The 19,549-nt window shown below is 47.4% G+C and overlaps 1 protein-coding gene across 4 annotated transcripts in view; it reads left to right on the plus strand.

Moving 5' to 3' along the window:
- The window catches only part of IQSEC2 (IQ motif and Sec7 domain ArfGEF 2), a 269,869-nt gene that overhangs the window by 199,799 nt on the left and 50,521 nt on the right, over positions 1-19,549 (plus strand). For 3 of the 4 annotated variants that reach the window (XM_069209291.1, XM_069209295.1, XM_069209292.1), the window contains exon 9: positions 13,493-13,528. The exons of the other annotated variant lie outside the window; for it this stretch is intronic. In XM_069209291.1, the coding sequence (XP_069065392.1) occupies positions 13,493-13,528 (36 nt within the window). The remainder of the gene's footprint in view (positions 1-13,492; positions 13,529-19,549) is intronic. 4 annotated transcript variants of the gene reach the window in all.

The raw sequence follows: 19,549 nt of genomic DNA on the forward strand, positions 1-19,549 counted from the left end.
GTTTGAAAATGCCACGTTTAGAAAGTGGGCCTTTTTCTTGCTTAAACATTCTGGGGGTCATTCTGACCCTGGCGGTAAAATCCACCAGGGCCAACGACCGCGGGAGCACCGCCAACAGGCTGGCGGTGCTCCCTTGGGCATTCTGACCGCGGCGGTACAGCCGCAGTCAGAAACGGAAAACCAGCGGTGTACCGCCGGTTTTCCGCTGCCCTGGGGAATCCTCCATGGCGGCGCAGCTTGCTGCGCCGCCATGGGGATTCCGACCCCCATACCGCCATCCTGTTCCTGGCGGTTTTGGCTGCCAGGCACAGGATGGCGGTATGGGGTGTCGTGGGGCCCCCGTAACAGGGCCCCACCAAGATTTTCAGTGTCTGCCATGCAGACACTGAAAATCGCGACGGGTGCAACTGCACCCGTCGCACCCCTTCCACTCCGCCGGCTCCATTCGGAGCCGGCATCCTCATGGAAGGGTGTTTCCCGCTGGGCTGGCGGGCGGCCTTCTGGCGGTCGCCCGCCAGCCCAGCGGGAAACCCAGAGTACCCACGGCGGTCTTTTGACCGCGCAGCGGTATTCTGGCGGTCCCAGCCAGGCCGGCGGCTTCCGCCGGCGGCCGGGGTCAGAATGACCCCCTCTGTGTCTCTACCTGTCTGTGGAATACACTTCTGGGCCGGGATGACAGTTGGGCTGTTTGTGAATTCACTTTAGACAGTCACACAAAGGGAGCTGAGGTGTGCCCTGCATATCCCGATGGGTCTTCCTGAGCTAGAGTGGTGGGAGGAGCAGACACCGGCAAATGAATAGGGCCACACAAAGCAGTCTCCAACCCCAACCCCTGGAGAGTGGAAGGGCGAATCTTGTGCACTAAAAAACTTTCTTTTGAACTCTACCTTCTTCAAAGGCAGAAATGAATGTAAGTATTGGGCCTGTGAGACCACAACTTCAGAACACTTATGGGTTGAGGACATTCTGCAAGAAAAGCTGGATGCTGTCGAAGGGACTGCCACTCTGCCTGTTGCTTTGCTCTGCTGACCCGCTTCTTCTGTCCTGGAGTAAAAGCACTGGACTTTGCTTTCTATATCCTGCTTTCCAAGCGTGGAAAATTGCCGCCCTGTTGCAGTAACCCCCCCTTCAACGTTTTTTTGCCTGGTTTCGGAATGCAACTTGGACTGGAGTGCCCTGGGATCCTGCTAACCAGGTCCCCAGTGCCAGTGTTCTTTCCCTACAAATTGCAAAGGTATTGATACAATTGTTAACACCTTTAGCTACCACTATAAGTCCCTGGTAAATGGTACTTAGGTACCCAGGGCATGGGGTACTATGGGTAAGCCCTTGAGGGCAGCAGCACTGATTGTGCCACCCTCTAGGGCCATGCATCCTGACACACACAGCTCTGCCATTGCAGGCTGAGGGACCTGGTGCAAACCTAAAAAGCAAACTCGACGTGCACAAGCATTAGCAATAGGTCCCCACCGTGTCCTTGTAGTAAGTGAACAGAGCAGCCATTTTAATATATGTGCTGGACACTAGTCAGCATGAGTTTCACAGCTACACGATGGCTACTCTGAACCCTGGGTTGTTTGGTATCAATCAACTCAGAAATATAAATCCAAGCTGGTACCGGCATTAGATTTATCCCAAAATATACCCAGGTGTCACCTTGGAGGTGCCCTCTGTAAAAGCTAACTACCCTAGCATGGTTGCTGGCCATCCCAACCAGCCTCCCACCACCAGAAAAGATTCTGGAACCCTGGGATGAGAAATCCTGCTTTCTGGGTCCCAGAACAAAGCCCTTCCTGGGCAGAGGTGCTATCACCAAGGAACCGGATGCAGCAGCGAGACCAAACTCAACTCGATGGACTGTGAGGACATACCTGGCAAGTGTGCCAAGTTTGGTGGCACTGCGCTCTTCAACGGCCAAACCACACCATTGTCCCATGTAGAGGTCACCTAACGTCAGACACCCAGAAGGACAGTCCATTTGGGACTGTAAAAGGATCAGGAGGAAACCCCAGTCGAGGAACTTCAGAGACCACCAGGGCCTCCAACCAGAGTGCCCCTGCTGACCTGCAAGCGACCCTAAAAGTGACCTACCTCCTGCTTCCAAGGGCACCTTTGTGCACAGCTCCTGGCTCACCGATTCGCTCTGCACCTGGCCACCCTATGCCCTGCACCGAAGATCCAGCTGTGCACTAAGGGTCCCCCACTCCTTGCGACCTCACCACTTCAAGGGGACCCCCCCAGACTTACCTTTAGGTGCACCAGCTCCAACGACTTTCTGCAGCTGCTCCTGCCGAAACTGGGAATCGCCCAAACTTCTCCAGCTGGTCGACGACCTCGACATGCCTGCAAAAGGAGACATTGGTAAACGCATTTCCTGATTTTATATGCATTTTTAAAGTATTTCTCCATTGATTCCTAGGGTGTCTAACTGCCAAACTTCAAAAAGTCATAACTTAAAAAGTACTTACCCGATTACCCGATTTTGCTGATCTTGGTCCTTAAACAATTATAAAAATCTGAAGTATTTTTGCAACTTGCTCTCAAGTTATTCTTTTGAGTGTGTGTCTTGCTTTGTTGGTACTGTGAGTGCAACAAATTATTTACATTTCTCCGAGATAAGTCTAGCTGCTCAACCAAGCTAACACAAAAATGGAAGCATTAGGTGGACTAGTTTTTACCTCTGTAAACCAAAGTATGGTTGCCCAGACTCTCTGCACAGTGTGCCTAGCTCTGCACACTACATAGAGAGCCAACCTCCTATACCAAGGTTCTCCAACGGCTTGAACTGAGCTTGCCTCCTGTAAAGGAATCTCAGGGACATCAAAGACTTCATCTACCATTGCTTGGGCTCATCTACTGAGAGTCCTGACTTCCCAAGTGGTGCCAAATCCAGTCCCTGGGCTCTTGGAAGTGAAAACTGGTGTCCTGCGCAAGAGAATCCATGCATCGGAGTGCCGCGTCTGAAAATCAACACCACGTCTGTCTTGCAGCTGAAGAAATCGAACCAGCACCTTTCTTGCGGTGGAAGAATCAACGCATCCCCTGTGGGATCGATGCAGCGCCTGATCCACCACAGCTTCATCATCACAGCATGTCTTGATTTTCCACGCTTCATCCCTGTACGTCACTTTCTCATCGACCTCACACCACAGTAAGGAACCGAGGCTGCGTGACCTTAAACCGACACATACGCTTTCCTGCCAGTAAAGAACGGACACATCACCTTTCCTATGAGGAGAAATCAACGCATCACCTCCCCTGCCAGTAAGGAACCAATGCATCGCCTCCCCTGCTCAGTAAGAAACTGTTGCATCACCTCTCCTGTGAGGAGAGAATCAATGTATCACCTTCTCTGCCAGTAAGGAACCGATGCATCACCTCCCCTGCGCAGTAAGGATCCGACGCATCGATTTGCTTTTCCACGCCTCACCTCCCCTGCGGCCTGCATTGTCTTTGTTTATGACGCATCACAGGTACTGTGTGTTAAAAGGATACAACCATTGATTCCTATGGCTTAAAACTCATTTAAACCTTTACAAAATGACATCTTGTGTATGTGGGTTTTTTGTCGTTTTGGTCTTGTTTTATTCAGATAATTATCGACTATTTTTTCAAACTAGGGTTGAGTACTTTTCAGGGGTGGGTGGGTGTGAGTGTGTGTGTGTGTGTATGTAAATACTTTACACATTGCCTCAAAGATACACCTGACTGCTTGAGCGAAGCTACCAAGGGGTTGAGCAGGGGTTATCATAGCTGTGTGGCTCCTATACCCTGACTAGAGTGAGGGTACCTACTTGGACAGGGTGCAAACAATTGCTAACTATAGACCCTATTTCTAAAAACTTCAGTGGTCCCCAAGTTAGTTCTTACAGCGAGGCCTCTGTGACAGTCTGACTGCACTCAGTATTCTTGGTTCCTCTGCCAAGAAGAGTGCCTGCCTCAACAGCTTGTGGAGCGCCACGTTCTAACCAGATAGCATTCCCTCAAAGCTTTCAGATGGTTCTAATTTACCACAGTCTCTCACTGCAACTCCTATTTCCTACAACAATGCGGGCCTTGAAAGGCATGAAGAAAAACTGTCCAAATAGCATAACTCCTGCACCTTAAACCAGTCTGGCTCATTGTGCCTTCTACTCTAGCAGCAGCTCAGACCTTTACCCCTGGCACTCACTGTGCACTCTACCACTGGCACCAGCTGACGCATCTACCTCTGGCACAAAATGTGCCATCTACTCCTGGCACTAACTGGGGCTTCTGGCTCTCACTGTGCCCTCTACCTGTTGAAACCACGGGGCCTTCTACCCCTTTCAATCACTGTGCCCTCTACACTTGGCACCCTTGCATCTCTTAAACTCTGACCGTGCTAATTGTGAGTCCAATTTCAAAAGCAGCTGCAGAACCTGCTCTCTCCATGCTGCTCCTCTAGAAGAGCCCCTGAGCCTGTTACTGCTCTACCTTAAAACCTAGGATCCAGTAGATCTCACCGGGGAGCCCTGAAACACCACCAACCCCAGAGTACTAGAGCCAGAGAAGATCTGTCTCTCATGGGGAAGTCACTGGCTCGCTGAAGAGAACCTTTAACACATAAGGCTTGCTGCACAAGTTGGGCCCCTGCACTTCTCCAGGAAATCATTTCATCTGTACCTTCTGGCTGCAGGAGCAAAGCTGCCCTGTCCCTCCTCAGATGGAAATTGTATCCTTGGCACAGAAAGCTCCTCTCCCACAGGACAGGCTTAAGATTAGTTGAGGGCTCGTCTTTCTCAGATTTTGTGTGTTGTGGCCCTCCTCTGCAGTGCAGTTTGATGTCCGCAGTCCTGAGTCAAGGGTGTGGGTGGGGCAGCGCCCCAAAGGTGTGGGTAGGGCGGCGCCCCGCAGAAAAGAACATACTTTTATTGATGGTTTTGGGTATCTGTTTCATCATGACACAGATTGTGTGCCCCACCAGAGTAGTCCACAGCTGTTAGCATGGTCTTTCCTACAAGTGTGCAAGGAACTAAGCAATTCAAGACAAAAGCTGAATTTCTACAGGTGATTAGGTTTGCTGAAAAGCTTTCTGTCATCAGAGACCAGGTTGTTCATGATAACCTTGGGTGCTTCGCCCTGACCCAAGGAGTGTCATAAACATCACTGCTCTGCTTCCCCCTCTTCAGATGATGCCGGGGACCTTCCCATGTCGAGGAGAGGAGACTGGGCACAAGATCCTTCAACGCGCACCCCTTTCAGATCATGCCTGGGAGCAACCTGTAGGTACGACTAGAACCAAGGTCTGAGATTCCAATCCCTACTTCTTCAGATCATCCCCAGGATCAGCCGGTACATACCACTAAGGGGAAGGTGTGGGATTACTGCCTCACCCCTCCATGCCTCATATAATACCTAGGATCAACCTTACTGTGGCCAAGTTGTGAGAATCCTGTTCCACCCTCCTTTAGATAATGCCTGGGATCATCCTGTACGTAAGACTAGAGCTAGGTTGTGAGATTCCTGCCACCTTTCCTTCAGATCACCCCGGAATCATCCTGTACGTGCGACTATGGACAAGGTGTGAGATCACTGTTCCACCCTCCTTCCCCTCTCACCCTTTAGTTCATGGCCAGGATCATCCAGTACGTAAGACTAGGTCCAAGGTATGAGATTCCTTCCGTACCCACCAACAGATAATTCCTGGGATCATCCTGTACGTAAGACTAGGTCCAAGGTGTGAAATTCTTGCTGTACCCACCTTCAGATAATACCTGGGATTATCCTGTACGTGAGAGTAGGTCCAAGGTGTGAGATTCCTTCCGTACCCACCAACAGATAATTACTGGGATCATCTTGTACGTAAGACTAGGTCCAAGTTGTGAGATTCCTGCCGTACCCACCTTCAGATAATGCAAGGGATCATCCTGTACGTAAGTGTAGTAAGATGCTTATGGCAATGGATTGGAATGTGGAAGGATGGTACATTCTAGTGGGGCTCATTGGAAGGTTGGGATCAGAAGAAGACTAAGGAGAGTAAGAAGAAGCAGCAAGCTGGGAGTTATCTATGCTGTACACGTCGAAGTATTTCTGGAACAAAGGATCTCTAAATCTTCAGTGATCCCTTGTGGTTACTACATAATTGGCGACGAGGGACTCTGCATAGGGGGCAGAGAAGACTTTATAACTCCCAACCCCTGGACAAAGAAGAACTGAAGGATAAAAGAAGGAAAAGGAAGAAAGAAAAAAAAAAGAGAAGAGAAGGAAGTAATTTGGACGGACACTGTAGAAGCGTGCCAATTGTGAGTTTGTCATTTTTTGTGTGTGTTCCTGGGACTGGCTCGCATGCAGGCATCTTAACCACGTAATTTATTTTTACTGGCAAGATTTTTACAAGCAGCGTTGTTTCTGATGTTGCCTTGATCTTATCTGTGAACTGTATCCTGTGAATGATTTTTTTGGTGAAGGAACGAGTGCAAGCCGTCGAGGGGTAGTGTGTTTACCATTAGATTGTCATGTGCTAGCCTCTCAAACAAAAACAAAGCACAAGTGTATCTCGCGCTGTACATGCGCGTGGTGCTGTGAGAGATGTGAGAACTGTGTGGGCACACATTCTTCCACGCGCTGCATTCGAGCATGTGGCAGGGAAGACTGCCCAGTGGAGTGTGATGCGCATGTCTTTGAACGCGCTGCACAGTCAATAAGCAGGCAAGTTCATGCAACTTTGTTATTAGATGACAACGTTAAGGGAAATAAATAAAGGTGAAAAAATACCGTCTATAGGAAGCTCCTCTAGTGATCGTAACCTGGATCTCCAAGTTTTCACGGTGAAGGAAACTGTAGAAGGACTAAATGTGTAGTGGAACGGAACTGGAATGGAAAAAGGAAGAGAGACTTCTGAATAGGAGTAGAATTTTATAAACAATAAGAAGTTATTCTTCAGTATTATTTTTGGAGTTATTTTTGATTGTTATTTTAGATTGTTAATTTAGATTATTATTTTAGTATTTTATGGTAGTTTGTTATTTTAAAGTTTGTTGCACATATGGCTGAACAAAACATTTCCGCGCCACCATGTTTTTTACCTGTATCCGGGGAGCCAACAATAACATGGAAGAGATGAAAGAACATATTCACAACAAATTTATTAGCTATAGCTGGGGACAAATACAGTCTAGTCAGAAAACAAGCAATTTTGTTGCACCATTTAGGAACAGAGGGTAGAAGAATTTATGTTGACTTGCCGGAGATACCTTTGGGTATGGTTGAAGGTCAACCTATGAATGTGTATGAAATGTCATTTCAAATGTTAGAGAAACATTTTACTCCAAAGATAAGTACAGTATTTCAGCGACATAAATTTTTCTCCCGCATTCAGGGTCATGATGAGGACATAGGTGGTCATTACAACCTCAGCAGTCTTTTAAGAAGACCACCGAGGGACCGCCGTGCGGAAGACCGCCAGTAGTGGTGGTTTGCCACTCGGCGTGTTATGACCGTTGGCTGCCCTCCGTCGTTTTTCCGACGGAGAGCCGCCAACAGCCATACTTGCGGGCGGCGGGGAAGTGGAGGTTGCTCCACCTCCACCGCCACGCCAACAGAACACCGCCCAGCTAATTACGTCCTGTGATTCTGCGCAGCAGTGTTCTGTTGGCAGTGTGGTGTTGGCGGAGCTGCCCCCATGGCTCCCGTCCCCTCCCGGAGGAACGACGGAACAGGTAAGTCGATCGTCCGTTAGGGGGGTGTTGTGTATTGTGTGGGTGCATGGGGGTGTGCGTCTGTATATGTAGGGGGGGGTGAGTGCGTGCATGCTTGTGGGGGTGTTGCGTGTTTCGGAAATGTGTGCGTGTCTGTCTGTATGTATGTCTGTATGGATGTGTGTGTGAATGTGGGTGTACATGTCTAAGTGTGTGTGTGGATGTTGGCATGTATGTTAGTGTGTGTACGTGTATGGGTGTTGGTGGTGGCTGCGTGCGTGTCGGGTGTGTATGTGTAAGGTAATGTCGGGGGTCGGGGTGGGGAGGGGGGCCCTGTCACCTTTGGGGGGTGGCAGGGGTGGTGGGGGGTGTAGGGGAGGGAGTTTGGTGGGGGAGACCCCTATCAGTGCCAGGGAAGGAATTCCCTGGCACTGATAGTGCTTACCGCCATGGATTTCATGGCGGTTCCTACCGCTGGAAATCCTCGGCGGTAAGCTGGGTCACAATACCGCCGGCGGTATTGTCACTGCCGCCGGGCTGGAGACCCAGGTCTCCAGCCCAGCGGTCGTCTCCGCCCTGGCGGGCGGGACGGGGAAGCGGCGGATGACTATGGCGGTAACCGCCATGGTCATAATACTAAAAAAAAGACCGCCAGCCTGTTGGCGGTCTTACCGCCGCTTTAACACTGTCCGCCAGGGTTGTAATGACCCTCATAATGTCTTTTGTCGCTGCATTAAGGGTGTTGGCAGTAACGTGACTTCTGTGATCTAGGTGATTCTCTAATACGTGATCAAATAGTACATTGTACAAATAACAAGGAGGTGAAAGAAAAGTTATTATCTATAGATCCTTTGTTGGAAGAATCCATACAAATAGCGAGAAGCATGGAACAAACAGATGCTTGGATGAAGGAGATTGATATAACAAAGAACTATATCAGAGACTCTAAAAAGAAACTACTGTTGAGGTGAACAAATTTAGATCAAAGAAGAGAGAGAAGATGGTTGAAAATACTGGAGCAAAAGTTGCAGAGAGGAGAAGTGTAAATATCACATGTTTTAGATGTGGGTGCCCAGGGCACATAGCTTCGAGCCCGATATGCACAGCACGGACTTTGACTTGTAGGTTGTGCGGTAGGAGAGGTCACATGGCTAAAGTGTGTAGGGCGAAGGGAAAGATGTTAAATAGCAGTGTCAAACCTGTGGATGTATTAAGGGATAATTGTGAGGAGATTAGATGAAATGGGGAGGTCTGATTGGCAGGGTGTAGAGTCGGTAAGTAGGAAAAATCTGAAGAGAGAAAGTTTGGATGAATTGGAAAAACCCCATGGCAATGTAACACTGGGGTCCATGATTGTAAAAGTGTTAGTGGATTCAGGCAGTTTATTTACCCTGATATCTAAGGGAGTGTACAAAGACGTCTTGAAGGAAAGATTCGAAGATCTGCAGAGAGCTGATGTAAAGGCAGTTAATTATGGGGAAAAAAGAATTGACATTTTAAGAATGTGTTGGATGGACATTACATTTAAAAATAATGGTGTGCATGGAAAGATATATGTCACTGATGAAGGATCAAATCTTTTGGGATGGAGGCACCAAAAAGATTTGAATATTGTACTTGATCCCAATGCATCTGAGCCTGTCATGGTGGTAGAGCAAATGGGTTGTATGAAAAGTCAGGAAACGGACATACAGTGGTGTGAGAAACTAATGGATACATTTCTGAAGATCTTCACTGATAAATTGGGTAAACTGAATGAATTTACACACCGAATAATTTTAAAAACCAAGCATTACCAGTGGTACATAAGGTGAGACCGCTGCCATTTCTGATGAGGGAGCCACTTCAACAAGAACTAAATAGGTTGATAGAAAAAAAAAATAGAACCAATTGAATCATCTGAATGGTTGGTGCTCATTGTTGTAGCACCGAAAGAGGGAAACAAAATTTGTTTATGTATTGACTTGAGAGACCTTAATAGAAACATTTGGGTAGATAGGCAGCCTTTACCAAATATTAATGAAATGTTGAGCATGATGGGTGGTGGCAAGGTATTTAGCCCCTCATTCCAACCCTGGCGGTCCTAGACCGCCAGGGTGGCTGTCCACGGAAGCACTGCCAACAGGCTGGCGGTGCTTCATGTGGAATTCCGACCGCAGCTGTAAAGCCGCGGTCGCCCAGCCGGGTCCGGCGGTTTCCCGCTGGATTAGCCCCGGCTGGGAGAATCCTCCATGGCGGCGCTGCAAGCAGCGCTGCCATGGGGATTCCGACCCCCTTCCCGCCAGCCTGTTTCTGGCGGTTTTTACCGCCAGGAACAGGATGGCGGGAACGGGTGTCGTGGGGCCCCTGGGGGCCCCTGCACTGCCCATGCCACTGGCATGGGCAGTGCAGGGGCCCCCTAACAGGGCCCCAGCATGATTTTCACTGTCTGCATAGCAGACAGTGAAAATCGCGACGGGTGCAACCCCTGCAACACCGCTGGCTCCATTCGGAGCTGGCTTCTGTGTTACAGGGCCCTTCCCGCTGGGCCGGCGGGCGCTCCCTTGGCGGGCGCCTGCCGGCCCAGCGGGAAAGTTAGAATGGCCTCTGCGGTCTTCTGACCGCGGAGCGGCCAATTGGCGGGGTAAGTTTGGCGGCCGGCTACCGCCGCCCGCCAAACTTGGAATGACCCCCAATGTGTATTGGAAATGTCTACAGCGTATCATCAGGTTAATTTGAATACTGAATCTCGTCATCTGACTTCTTTTGTAAAACCCTTGGGAGTTTACCGTTATTGTAGGATGCCGTTTGGCTTGGCGTCAGCGTCTGCTGTGTTCCATCGGATAATGCAGGACATTTTTCGGGGTTTGGATAATGTGTTGTGTTTCCAGGATGACATCATAGTAGTGGGGAAGTCATTTGATGAGCACGATGAGTTATTGGTGAAAGTGTTGGAGTGAATTTGAAAATATGGATTAACTGTGAAGAGGGAGAAATGTCTATTGAGGAAAGATTGTGTAAATTATTTAGGGCATGAAATGTCAGCTGAGGGAATCAAACCTAAGAAAAGTATTGTGAAAGCAATTAGTGAAGCTCTGGAACCTGGCAGCAAAGAGCAACTTAGATCATTTCTAGGGTTGGCGGAGTATTGCTCTAAGTTTGTACACAATTTTGCAGATCTTGTAGAGGCTTGGCGGGTGACGTTGAAGAAAGGTGCAGCGTTTGAGTGAAAGGTTGAATGTGAAATGGCGTTTGCTAAAATTAAGGAGTCCATTGCCAGTGCTCCCACTCTGGGGCATATCGATGTTAAAAGGAAAACGATTGTAATGACTGGTGCCAGCAGTGTGGCGCTGGGTGCGGTAGTGATGCAAATGGTGGGTAATAAGGAGAGAATTATCGGATTTGCGTCCAGGAGATTGCAGGGTGCTGAGCGATCATATTCTGCCATAGAGAAGGAGGCATTGGCCTGTTGTTGGGACATAAGTCACTATAGGTACTATTTGTGGGGATAACCTTTTGTACTTCGTACTGACCACAACACTTGCTGCAAATTTTTAAATGTGGACGGGGACTAGAAGGAAGTATAACACCTCGTATTTCCAGATGGTTGATATTGATCATAGAATTGCATTTTGTGGTAGAATTTGTAAAAGGTAAAAAGCATGTGGCGGCTGACTGCTTGTCGCGTATGCCGATGGATGATGACCAAGATGGAATATGTGAAGCGGAAGCACTTCCAGTGGATGGAGAATTGGCTTTGGGACACAAGGAATGGGAAGATGCTGTGAGAAATTATATGGAATATAACGAATTGAAGACATTTATAAGTAGTTCAGAAGAAGATCTTGGAGTATGGCAAGGAAGCTTGAGGCAGTACATAGAGGTGAAGGATGAATTGAGTGTGCAAGGGGAGAAGGTGTGAAGACGTGATAGGATTGTTCCTCCTGTGAAACTGAGGGCAAGGTGGATAAAAATTGTGCATGAAGGGCACCTAGGGAGAAGCTTAACTAAGAGAAGATTGCAGCAGTTTTTATTGGTGGCCTGGGATGGACAAGGAGGTTGAGATGGTTGTGAATGATTGTCAGGCCTGTGGGAATAGTGATAAGGCGAGAATTGTTAGGAAACCGCTCTTAGGATGTGTGCAATTTCCAGAAAAACCATGGGAAAAACTAGCTTTAGATTTCCTGGGTCCAGTAGACAAACTTGGCAGAAGAAACCGGTTCCTTATGATTCTGGTAGATTATCATAGTAAGTGGTTTGTGATTAAAAGTGTGAAGCAAATTACAACTAACAAAGTCATAGAATTTCTCAGAGGTGCATTTCTGGAGGAAGGAATACCTAAGGTCATAGTTACTGATAATGGAGTACAGTTGGTTTCTGTGGCCATGACAAATTTCTTTACTGGATTGGGGATTAAACATGAAGGTGGCGCTATATCGACCACAAGCGTATGGTTTAGTGGAGAGAGTAAATAGGATTGTTATGGAAAACATTCAACTTTCATTAGCCAATGGATTAGATTGGAAGGAGGAGTTGGATAAGATGTTATGGGCACGTAGAATAACTCCTCACTCGTGACTGGAGTGTCACCTTTTGTTGCACTGAGGGGCAGCGAGCAAGCAACGAAGAAATCTCCGTGGTGGTTGCAAGAGAAGAAACAGGTGTGGGTTGATTGTGAAGGTATGAAAGCAAGAGTTATGGGCTCACAGGAACGAAATAAGTCATGCTATGATAATAGGAAGGGTGTGAAGGACATCAGTGTAAAAAAGGTGATTGGGTGGTGGTGAAGAAATGTAGTGTTGTAAGGAAAGGTGAGAGTAAGCTTTGTGAACCTCAGAAGCTAGTGAAAGTGATTAATTTAGTCGTCAAATTGGATGATGGTAAAGAATGGAGTGTTGGGAATTTGTGTAAGGTTAAGTGAATTGGGAGTTTATTAATGTGGTCTAGGAGGGCCGTGTATTTAGGTTGTATATAGTTTTGAGTAGTACTCTTGTGTGGGTTTACATTTAAACTTTAGTGGGTTTGTAAGTAGGTGGATTTATTAAAATTTCTAGGGGGGAAGATGTGTAGTAAGTTGCTTATGGCAATGGATTGGAATTTGGAAGGGTGGTACATTCTAGTGGGGCTCATTGGAAGGTTGGGATCAGAAGAAGACTGGGGAGAGTAAGAAGAAGGAGCAAGCTGGGAGTTATCTATGCTGTACTCATTGAAGTATTTCTGGAATAAAGGATCTCTAAATCTTCTGTGATCCCTAGTGGTTACTACAGTAAGACTAGGTCAAAGGTGTGAGATTCCTACCGTACCCACCATCAGATAATGCCTGGGATTATCCTGTACGTGTGACTAGGTCCAAGGTGTGAGATTCATGCCGTACCCACCTGAAGATAATGCCTGGGATTATCCTGTACATGAGACTAGGTCCAGGGTGTGAGATTCTTGCCACCTTTCTTTCAGATCATCCCGGGATCTTTCTGTGTGTCAGAAAAAAGACATGGGTGTGAGAGTCCTGCATCCACCCCCAACACCACATCCTGCCTGGGCTCTTCCTAATGTAGGAATAGAGCCAGCAGTTTGGAGCCAGGATGTAAGTTAAGTAACTCAGTACTCTTGGTCTTCGAGCCCTCAACGCCTTCTTGATCATCGTTTATCCACTCACAAGCAGAGACAAGACTTAAGTGACAGGATCTCAGTGGGGAGGAGCTAGAGCATAGAATGGATGTAGGCTGAGCAGGTCATGCCCTGGCTCAGCTGCAGAGGTGTGCCCTGTGACTGGTTGAATTCCATGGAGATCCTACAATGCTGGAGTAAAACATGGATCTGCTCACAGTTTTACAGCATTGTTTTTATTCTTTCAGGGAGAAAATGCCTTACCTGGATATCCTGGGCCCAAGGTAGAGAACAAGTTACTCAGTGACCTATGACCCTTGAGATATCTCTAGAACTCACGTCTGTGTGAGATCGTTCTGAACTATCCTTTTTGCCTGATATCTTCAATATTTTTCTGCTGTTTTAGATCTCTTCGATGCTTCCTTTTGTTTGCGATCTCACTCCAAAGCTTCTCACCTGTCTCTGAACTCTACAAAACTGCTCAAAAGCTCTCTCTCATGTGATACTTGCAATACTCCTACTGTGCAACCTCACTCGACTGTCACTTCTATGTGAGATGTATCTAGAACTCTTCATATGTGACCTGGCTCAATTCTCTCCCAAGAGACTCCCATGAGACGTCTAAGGCTTGTCGCCCATGTGAGGCTTCTAAGATTAATCTCCCATATGTGGTCTCTCGTGTTTCTCCCGTACGAGTCCTCTCCGGTGCCTGACCCTGAAGTCTTTCAAACTCATCTCTTAAGTGTGACCTCTTTTCGATACTTCTCTCTTGTAGAATGGCTTCTCTCCCACTTGAAACCTTTATTTACCTCCCATAAATGACTTCTTAGAGCCACTGCCACATCTCACAGTGAAATATCTACAGTGCCTTTGTCTGTGTGAGCTTTCCAATACTACTCTCCTGCTAGGGATTCCTTTCATCTCTCACTCCAGATCTCTGATGCATTCTCACCTGTTTGTAAAGTTTCTAGCACTTCTTTGACTTCTACAAACTGTATTAAAATGTTTGTATGCATTTTGTTTCTTGCAGCCATCCTTATTGTTTCTGCAGTAATTTAAAAAGGAAAACAGAAGTTTTACTAATTTAAATCAGCAGATCATGATGTTAGTTCTCAAGCACAAAATCTTCATAAACACCGACGTGTCAACTCGTGTAAAATCCAAGAAATACTTACTTTTCTGAGAAACATCCCGGCCAAAATTAAATAATTTCATGTTTTCGTATTGCCTATCTGCAGACAATACTCCCTTTCTATTTATTAATTCAAATAAAAGTAAAAATATTATTAAACCATCAAGTGGGTTTAACTAAAAAAAAAAACGTTTTGATTCTTACCCTGAAATGCAAGAAAGTGGCCTGTTTGGGCACCAGCCTTCCCAAGAGGAGTTTCCCCTGAAGCTGGTAGTCTGCGGCATCGTGGAACCAAGTGCAGTGAGTGCTGGCATCAGTTACTTGCAAAGTTCAAGAACTGTCAAGAGGTAGAGAGCTCAGACTCCTGAGCACAGTCCTAAAAGGTAGCAGGAGTCCCCACCGTTCTACGTAGCCCAGCTCTGTGGTACCTCCAAGGAACCTTCTCCCTCTCTGGTAACTTAGTTTTCAGCTTGTGAACTGTATTACAGCCGCAGGCACCTACGTGTTCCAGACCATGCCCTCCTCACCATTCGTTGGATGCTCTCCGTCCGTTCCATACTTCCTGGGGGAAGAAGCTCTGCTTTGGATAGAATCAGTGGGCACGAGAGAAGTAACCATACTGTAGTGGTTGGGCTTGGAATAATATCTTGTGTTTTTTGTTACTTAAACCTTGTGTGAACCGTGGTGTCGCACGAATGACTTGGATGAAAAGCCCTCAGTTACCCTCATCGCAGACTCAGTCTTGAGGTTCATTTTCCTACCATTGGGTTCAGAAGAATGTGTCTTGGAAGTGGCCCACCAGGTGTGACCTTATGACCATTGTGTGACTGCAGAAACTTGCAAAGGTGTTGGGATTTCTAAGATCAGAAATTAAGCTCATCGGGAACGATTCCTAAGGGTTTTACATTTTTGGTATTTTTCTGGCTATTCGGCATCTGATATGGACAAAACTCCATTTAGGTTTTGTAGGAATGCCATTGAAGGTCTCTTTGAACAGTAATCCCCCTGGAGCTGGGAGGAGAGTCTTTTAAAGGCTGAACAAGCTGTTGTCCTGCTATTCCCATCCTTCTGTCTGGCTCTGCGATGTTCCCTCTCTCCCCCTTGAACATGGAAGTTAAGCAAGGGCACTGTAAAGCTGCTTCTCGTCACAGCTCTGCTGGCCACCCTGCGGAGGAAGTTTCTTTGCTCACTTCAGTGGTATGGAAAGCAGAGGATTACACGCCACAAACAGATGCTTACGAGGTAAGTATCATTTTCCATTTGCAGCATATGTTGCTGTTTATTATGTGCTCCGTAAATAAATGTCACCTAGTGCTTGCAAGCAGACGTTACAAGTTGTTTGATTTCGAAGTTTTTATGATGACTCTTGATCCCTCCAGCAGTGCACCAGGATAAAGCCTCTACCTTAGATTTAGTTTTTGCCTCCCTTGGGTTTTGAGGTGCTTTTTTGTAGCTCCAGGGATGTGGTGCAGCAAAAGCCACTTGTTCGACTCCAAGACCAGAATCTCCTCCTGAGAGACAAGAAGACACCATGTGGCATCGACTGCTTCAAAATTGATTCAGACGGGAGGTGTTTTCTTGTTTAGACGAAGTCATATATGAATGACCGGTTAGGGAGGGAGTTGTGGGAGATGCGCCTTCCAGTCCTGCCCTAAATGCAGCAGCAAGGGCTTCTTGTCAGACTGGCCTGGGGTCTACAGGATGCAGCGCCAAAGTTCTCCCCAGCCATCAGCCGTACTGTGCGAGGCCACATAATGTGACTGGGGAGGGGACGACCATCCAGTACGCTGTGAGGTCAAACGGAGCAGAGTCCACAACATGCATCCTTAGAGCATTCCCACTCCTTTTCAAACATCTCCAAAACTGTGAGTGAAGCCTACACTCACCACACAAACTACACCTAAACCCTTTGCACTGTCTGGGGATTTTCCTTCAGGGGTTTGACCTCTACAGGGCCAGACAAGCACTGGCATTGAGAAACCTGGGCTTCAAGCAAACAGATGGCACTGAAAGGCCTCTACTGCGGGTGCCAACCATTATGCCAAAGACCGTTCAGCATTGAAAACACATCTCGGATCCAGAAAGGCCTCCAAACCAGCCAGTCCAGTCTCAATCCTTAGAGACCCCTATCTAGGCACCGAGATCCCGAAACACCCCCCTCGTAACCGAGATTAATGCCAAAGACTCGCAGTAACCATCCTCAACACCTAATGAGAACACAACATTACAAGAATACAAACAGCTTGCTGTTAGAGAGGATTTATATCAATCCCGTTACAGGACACATACTTGTAAGTGCCCCAAAACAAATGAGACCCTTACACCCAAAGAAAAGAAAGCTCTTGTCCAACTAGGTCATGCCTGATGAACTGAGAGTTTTCACCTGAGAGGCCCCGAAACCTTAGCCTCCCCCATCACCTGGGCCACCAGAGAACTCTCTCACTCACAGCAAATTCACTGCAGAGGACCTCTGACCCCAAGCATCTTTAGACCTTCTTGACGCCCCTTCATCCGACAACAAAAGCTGTAAAGTTGATGCAGCTGCTGAGAGAGTAGCTGTCAGCAACACTGCACAATGCGCATCACCCGTTCAGCGAGGCATTGTCCAGACACAACATCTACCACTGGAAAGAGATGGACCAGCTGGACACACACCTGCAGAAGCCTCCTAGAAGAGGCAAGAAGGTGGACCATGAGGGAAAATCTTCCCCAGTGCTAACATCCAAAGCACCCTACCTGCAGACAGTGTATGTCCAGGAGACACACAGTGTCACATTGAGGTGGCAGACGTGGACCAGAATCTGCATGCGTCTACCTGAGGTTCAAAAGCATTTTTTAATTGTTCTCTTTGACAGAGAACACCTATTTGGACCATATTTGGATGGAGGCCTGTGTGTTTTTAGTTAAACTCAACTAAAAGGTCTTCCTCAGTGAAGATACTGGCTTTAGAGATGTGCCCTTATGTGGAAACTTTGTCCACATTGTTGTCTTCGATAATCTCACAGATGACAACATTTGTGGCACCATCTTAGCTGGTAGAGGCAGAACTTTAATGTTTTTTCAGTCCTCCTCTTTGATGGTGAGGATTTTGAGGTTGATGGTTCCTCTTTAGATAGCAAAGTCTGTGCATTTGGGGTGGACGCAGAGGGTCTCTTGACAGGTGTTCCACAAGATCCCGAAGCAACCGCAGAAGCTTGGTATTTTGATGTAGATGCCTCCAGTTTGCTCTGTCTTTACAGCGCTTTTCTCCTATGATGCCCTAGGAGATTCAACATGTAGAGAACGCAGCAGCCTGCCCTCTCTGTCCTTTAGAATGTTGTTGCTGAAAGTGGCACAAACTTCACCGTCCTTTAGGGCCATCGCCTGATTTGAAGAGGCAGAAGATACACTTCACATGAGGACTTCAGAGTGATCTTTCCTGGCACCACAGTCCTCACAAGGTTTAAAGTGAGTCCTTGGCAGTGAGGATTCAGCTGTGATTAAAACAGAAGAAACAAGAACATCTTCCCCAGATCTTGAATAGTTTAGGCTGATAGATTATATAGAATCCTGGTAGTGAAGAGTACAGGTTAAACTTTCACCAGAAGAGAGTTTGGCAGAGCTCGTTAGCGGTCGGTAGAAAATCTGGCGATCTGAGCCTCTGCGGAGGGTTGGGGCCTGACACTCCAACACCTGATTGGCTGGACTTCGGGTCACAGTGTGAACTGGATGCACTGAGGGTAGTGTATGAAGATTTGTCCTTTACTTTCAATGTCTGTTGATTTACTGAAAAACTACTATGTTTAACACTGACTGTCTGGGCTTTGCATCGTGACCGACAGATAATTGAAGCACGTAAGTCTACGAAAGATACCTATGCTGCAGAACTGTAGATAGAGGTAAGGAACTTTTTCTTACCTGTAACAATCGGTTTGCAGCTTGCAGTGCTGTAGATTCACGTGCCCTCTCACCTCTCCGAATGGAAGATCAGGATAAGGTGTTCTGTTAATACACACATATCACTAGTACAATGCATCAGAATCCATACACTGTCCTACTTCGAACTCCGGAAGGTTATCTCACCCTTTTGGGGGAGGGGTGGGCCCGGCAGTCCAATGGCAAATCTCTAGACGGCACAGGCATGCCCCTTGTGAGCAGAAATTGCTATTGTCACACACCTCACTAGAGAGTCTAGTGGTCCAAGCCTCCTCTAATAAATTAAATCCAAATGCATTTCCCATGCCTCCTCCACACAGTCCACTCTAAGCATCTGACTCTGGCAGTTTTCTCCTCTGCACAGCTAATGCCAAAAGCCTACTCGACCACTCTATCCGTGCCCTACGGGAGTTGGTAAAATTGACCGTGACCGTCACCTGGGTCTTACGGCCTTGGATATCCTGTTGGCCTTGCATGCAGATGCTGTATGAGCACCCTTCAGGTGAGTCTGAGATAGCAGTGGCTGAAACGCCCCTGGAAGCCTCACTCCTCGGGTGAGATCTTCTAATCATTGCTCCCGGAGCGACAGTAGGGGACAAATTGCTCCAGTCGGTTTGTGCCTACTTCTTTCATTTCTGCGCAGGTGCAGACTCCCATTGCCATGGACGCCTCCTCAGTGGTCTCGGGTCTTCTAAACAACATCGAGGGTTGGGCTGTTTGGTCTACATTGGAGCAGTGTCAGCACATGAATGTGATGGAGCTGTGAGTGCTGCGACTTGAAGGCCTTCCTCCTTGCAGAGTACATCACTCTGCCTGACACCACCACCACCTATGCTATGCTTTGTTATTTATATGCTAGTTTATCTTCTATGTTATGTTCTGAAAACGTGTAGCACTCCTGTCCACTCAAGGACTTCTTGACTCTGTGATAACCTGGCGAGAAAGGAGAGAGGGCCCAGGCTAATCCAAAGCTCGCTTAAACAGCCAGGCCTTCAAAAGTTCCCTGAACCTCAGGAAGTCAGGCTCCAGCCTGGCAGAGGAAGGGAGAGAGTGCCGGCAGATCGGGTCCGGGATAGAGAAGCTCCTGCCCCTGCTCTCTGTCCCTTGAACTCAGGTTGGCCTGAGAGGATCTGAGAGCTCAAGTAAGAACATATCCCTTAATCATGCTTTCTACAAAGACTGGAGCCTGCTCCTAAATGGATTTGTGAATAAATGGAAGTCATTTTAAAAAGAGCTCTCTGTGTGATGGGGAGCCAGT

The sequence above is a fragment of the Pleurodeles waltl genome, chromosome 10 (assembly GCF_031143425.1).
Source record: "Pleurodeles waltl isolate 20211129_DDA chromosome 10, aPleWal1.hap1.20221129, whole genome shotgun sequence".
NCBI lineage: Eukaryota > Metazoa > Chordata > Amphibia > Caudata > Salamandridae > Pleurodeles > Pleurodeles waltl.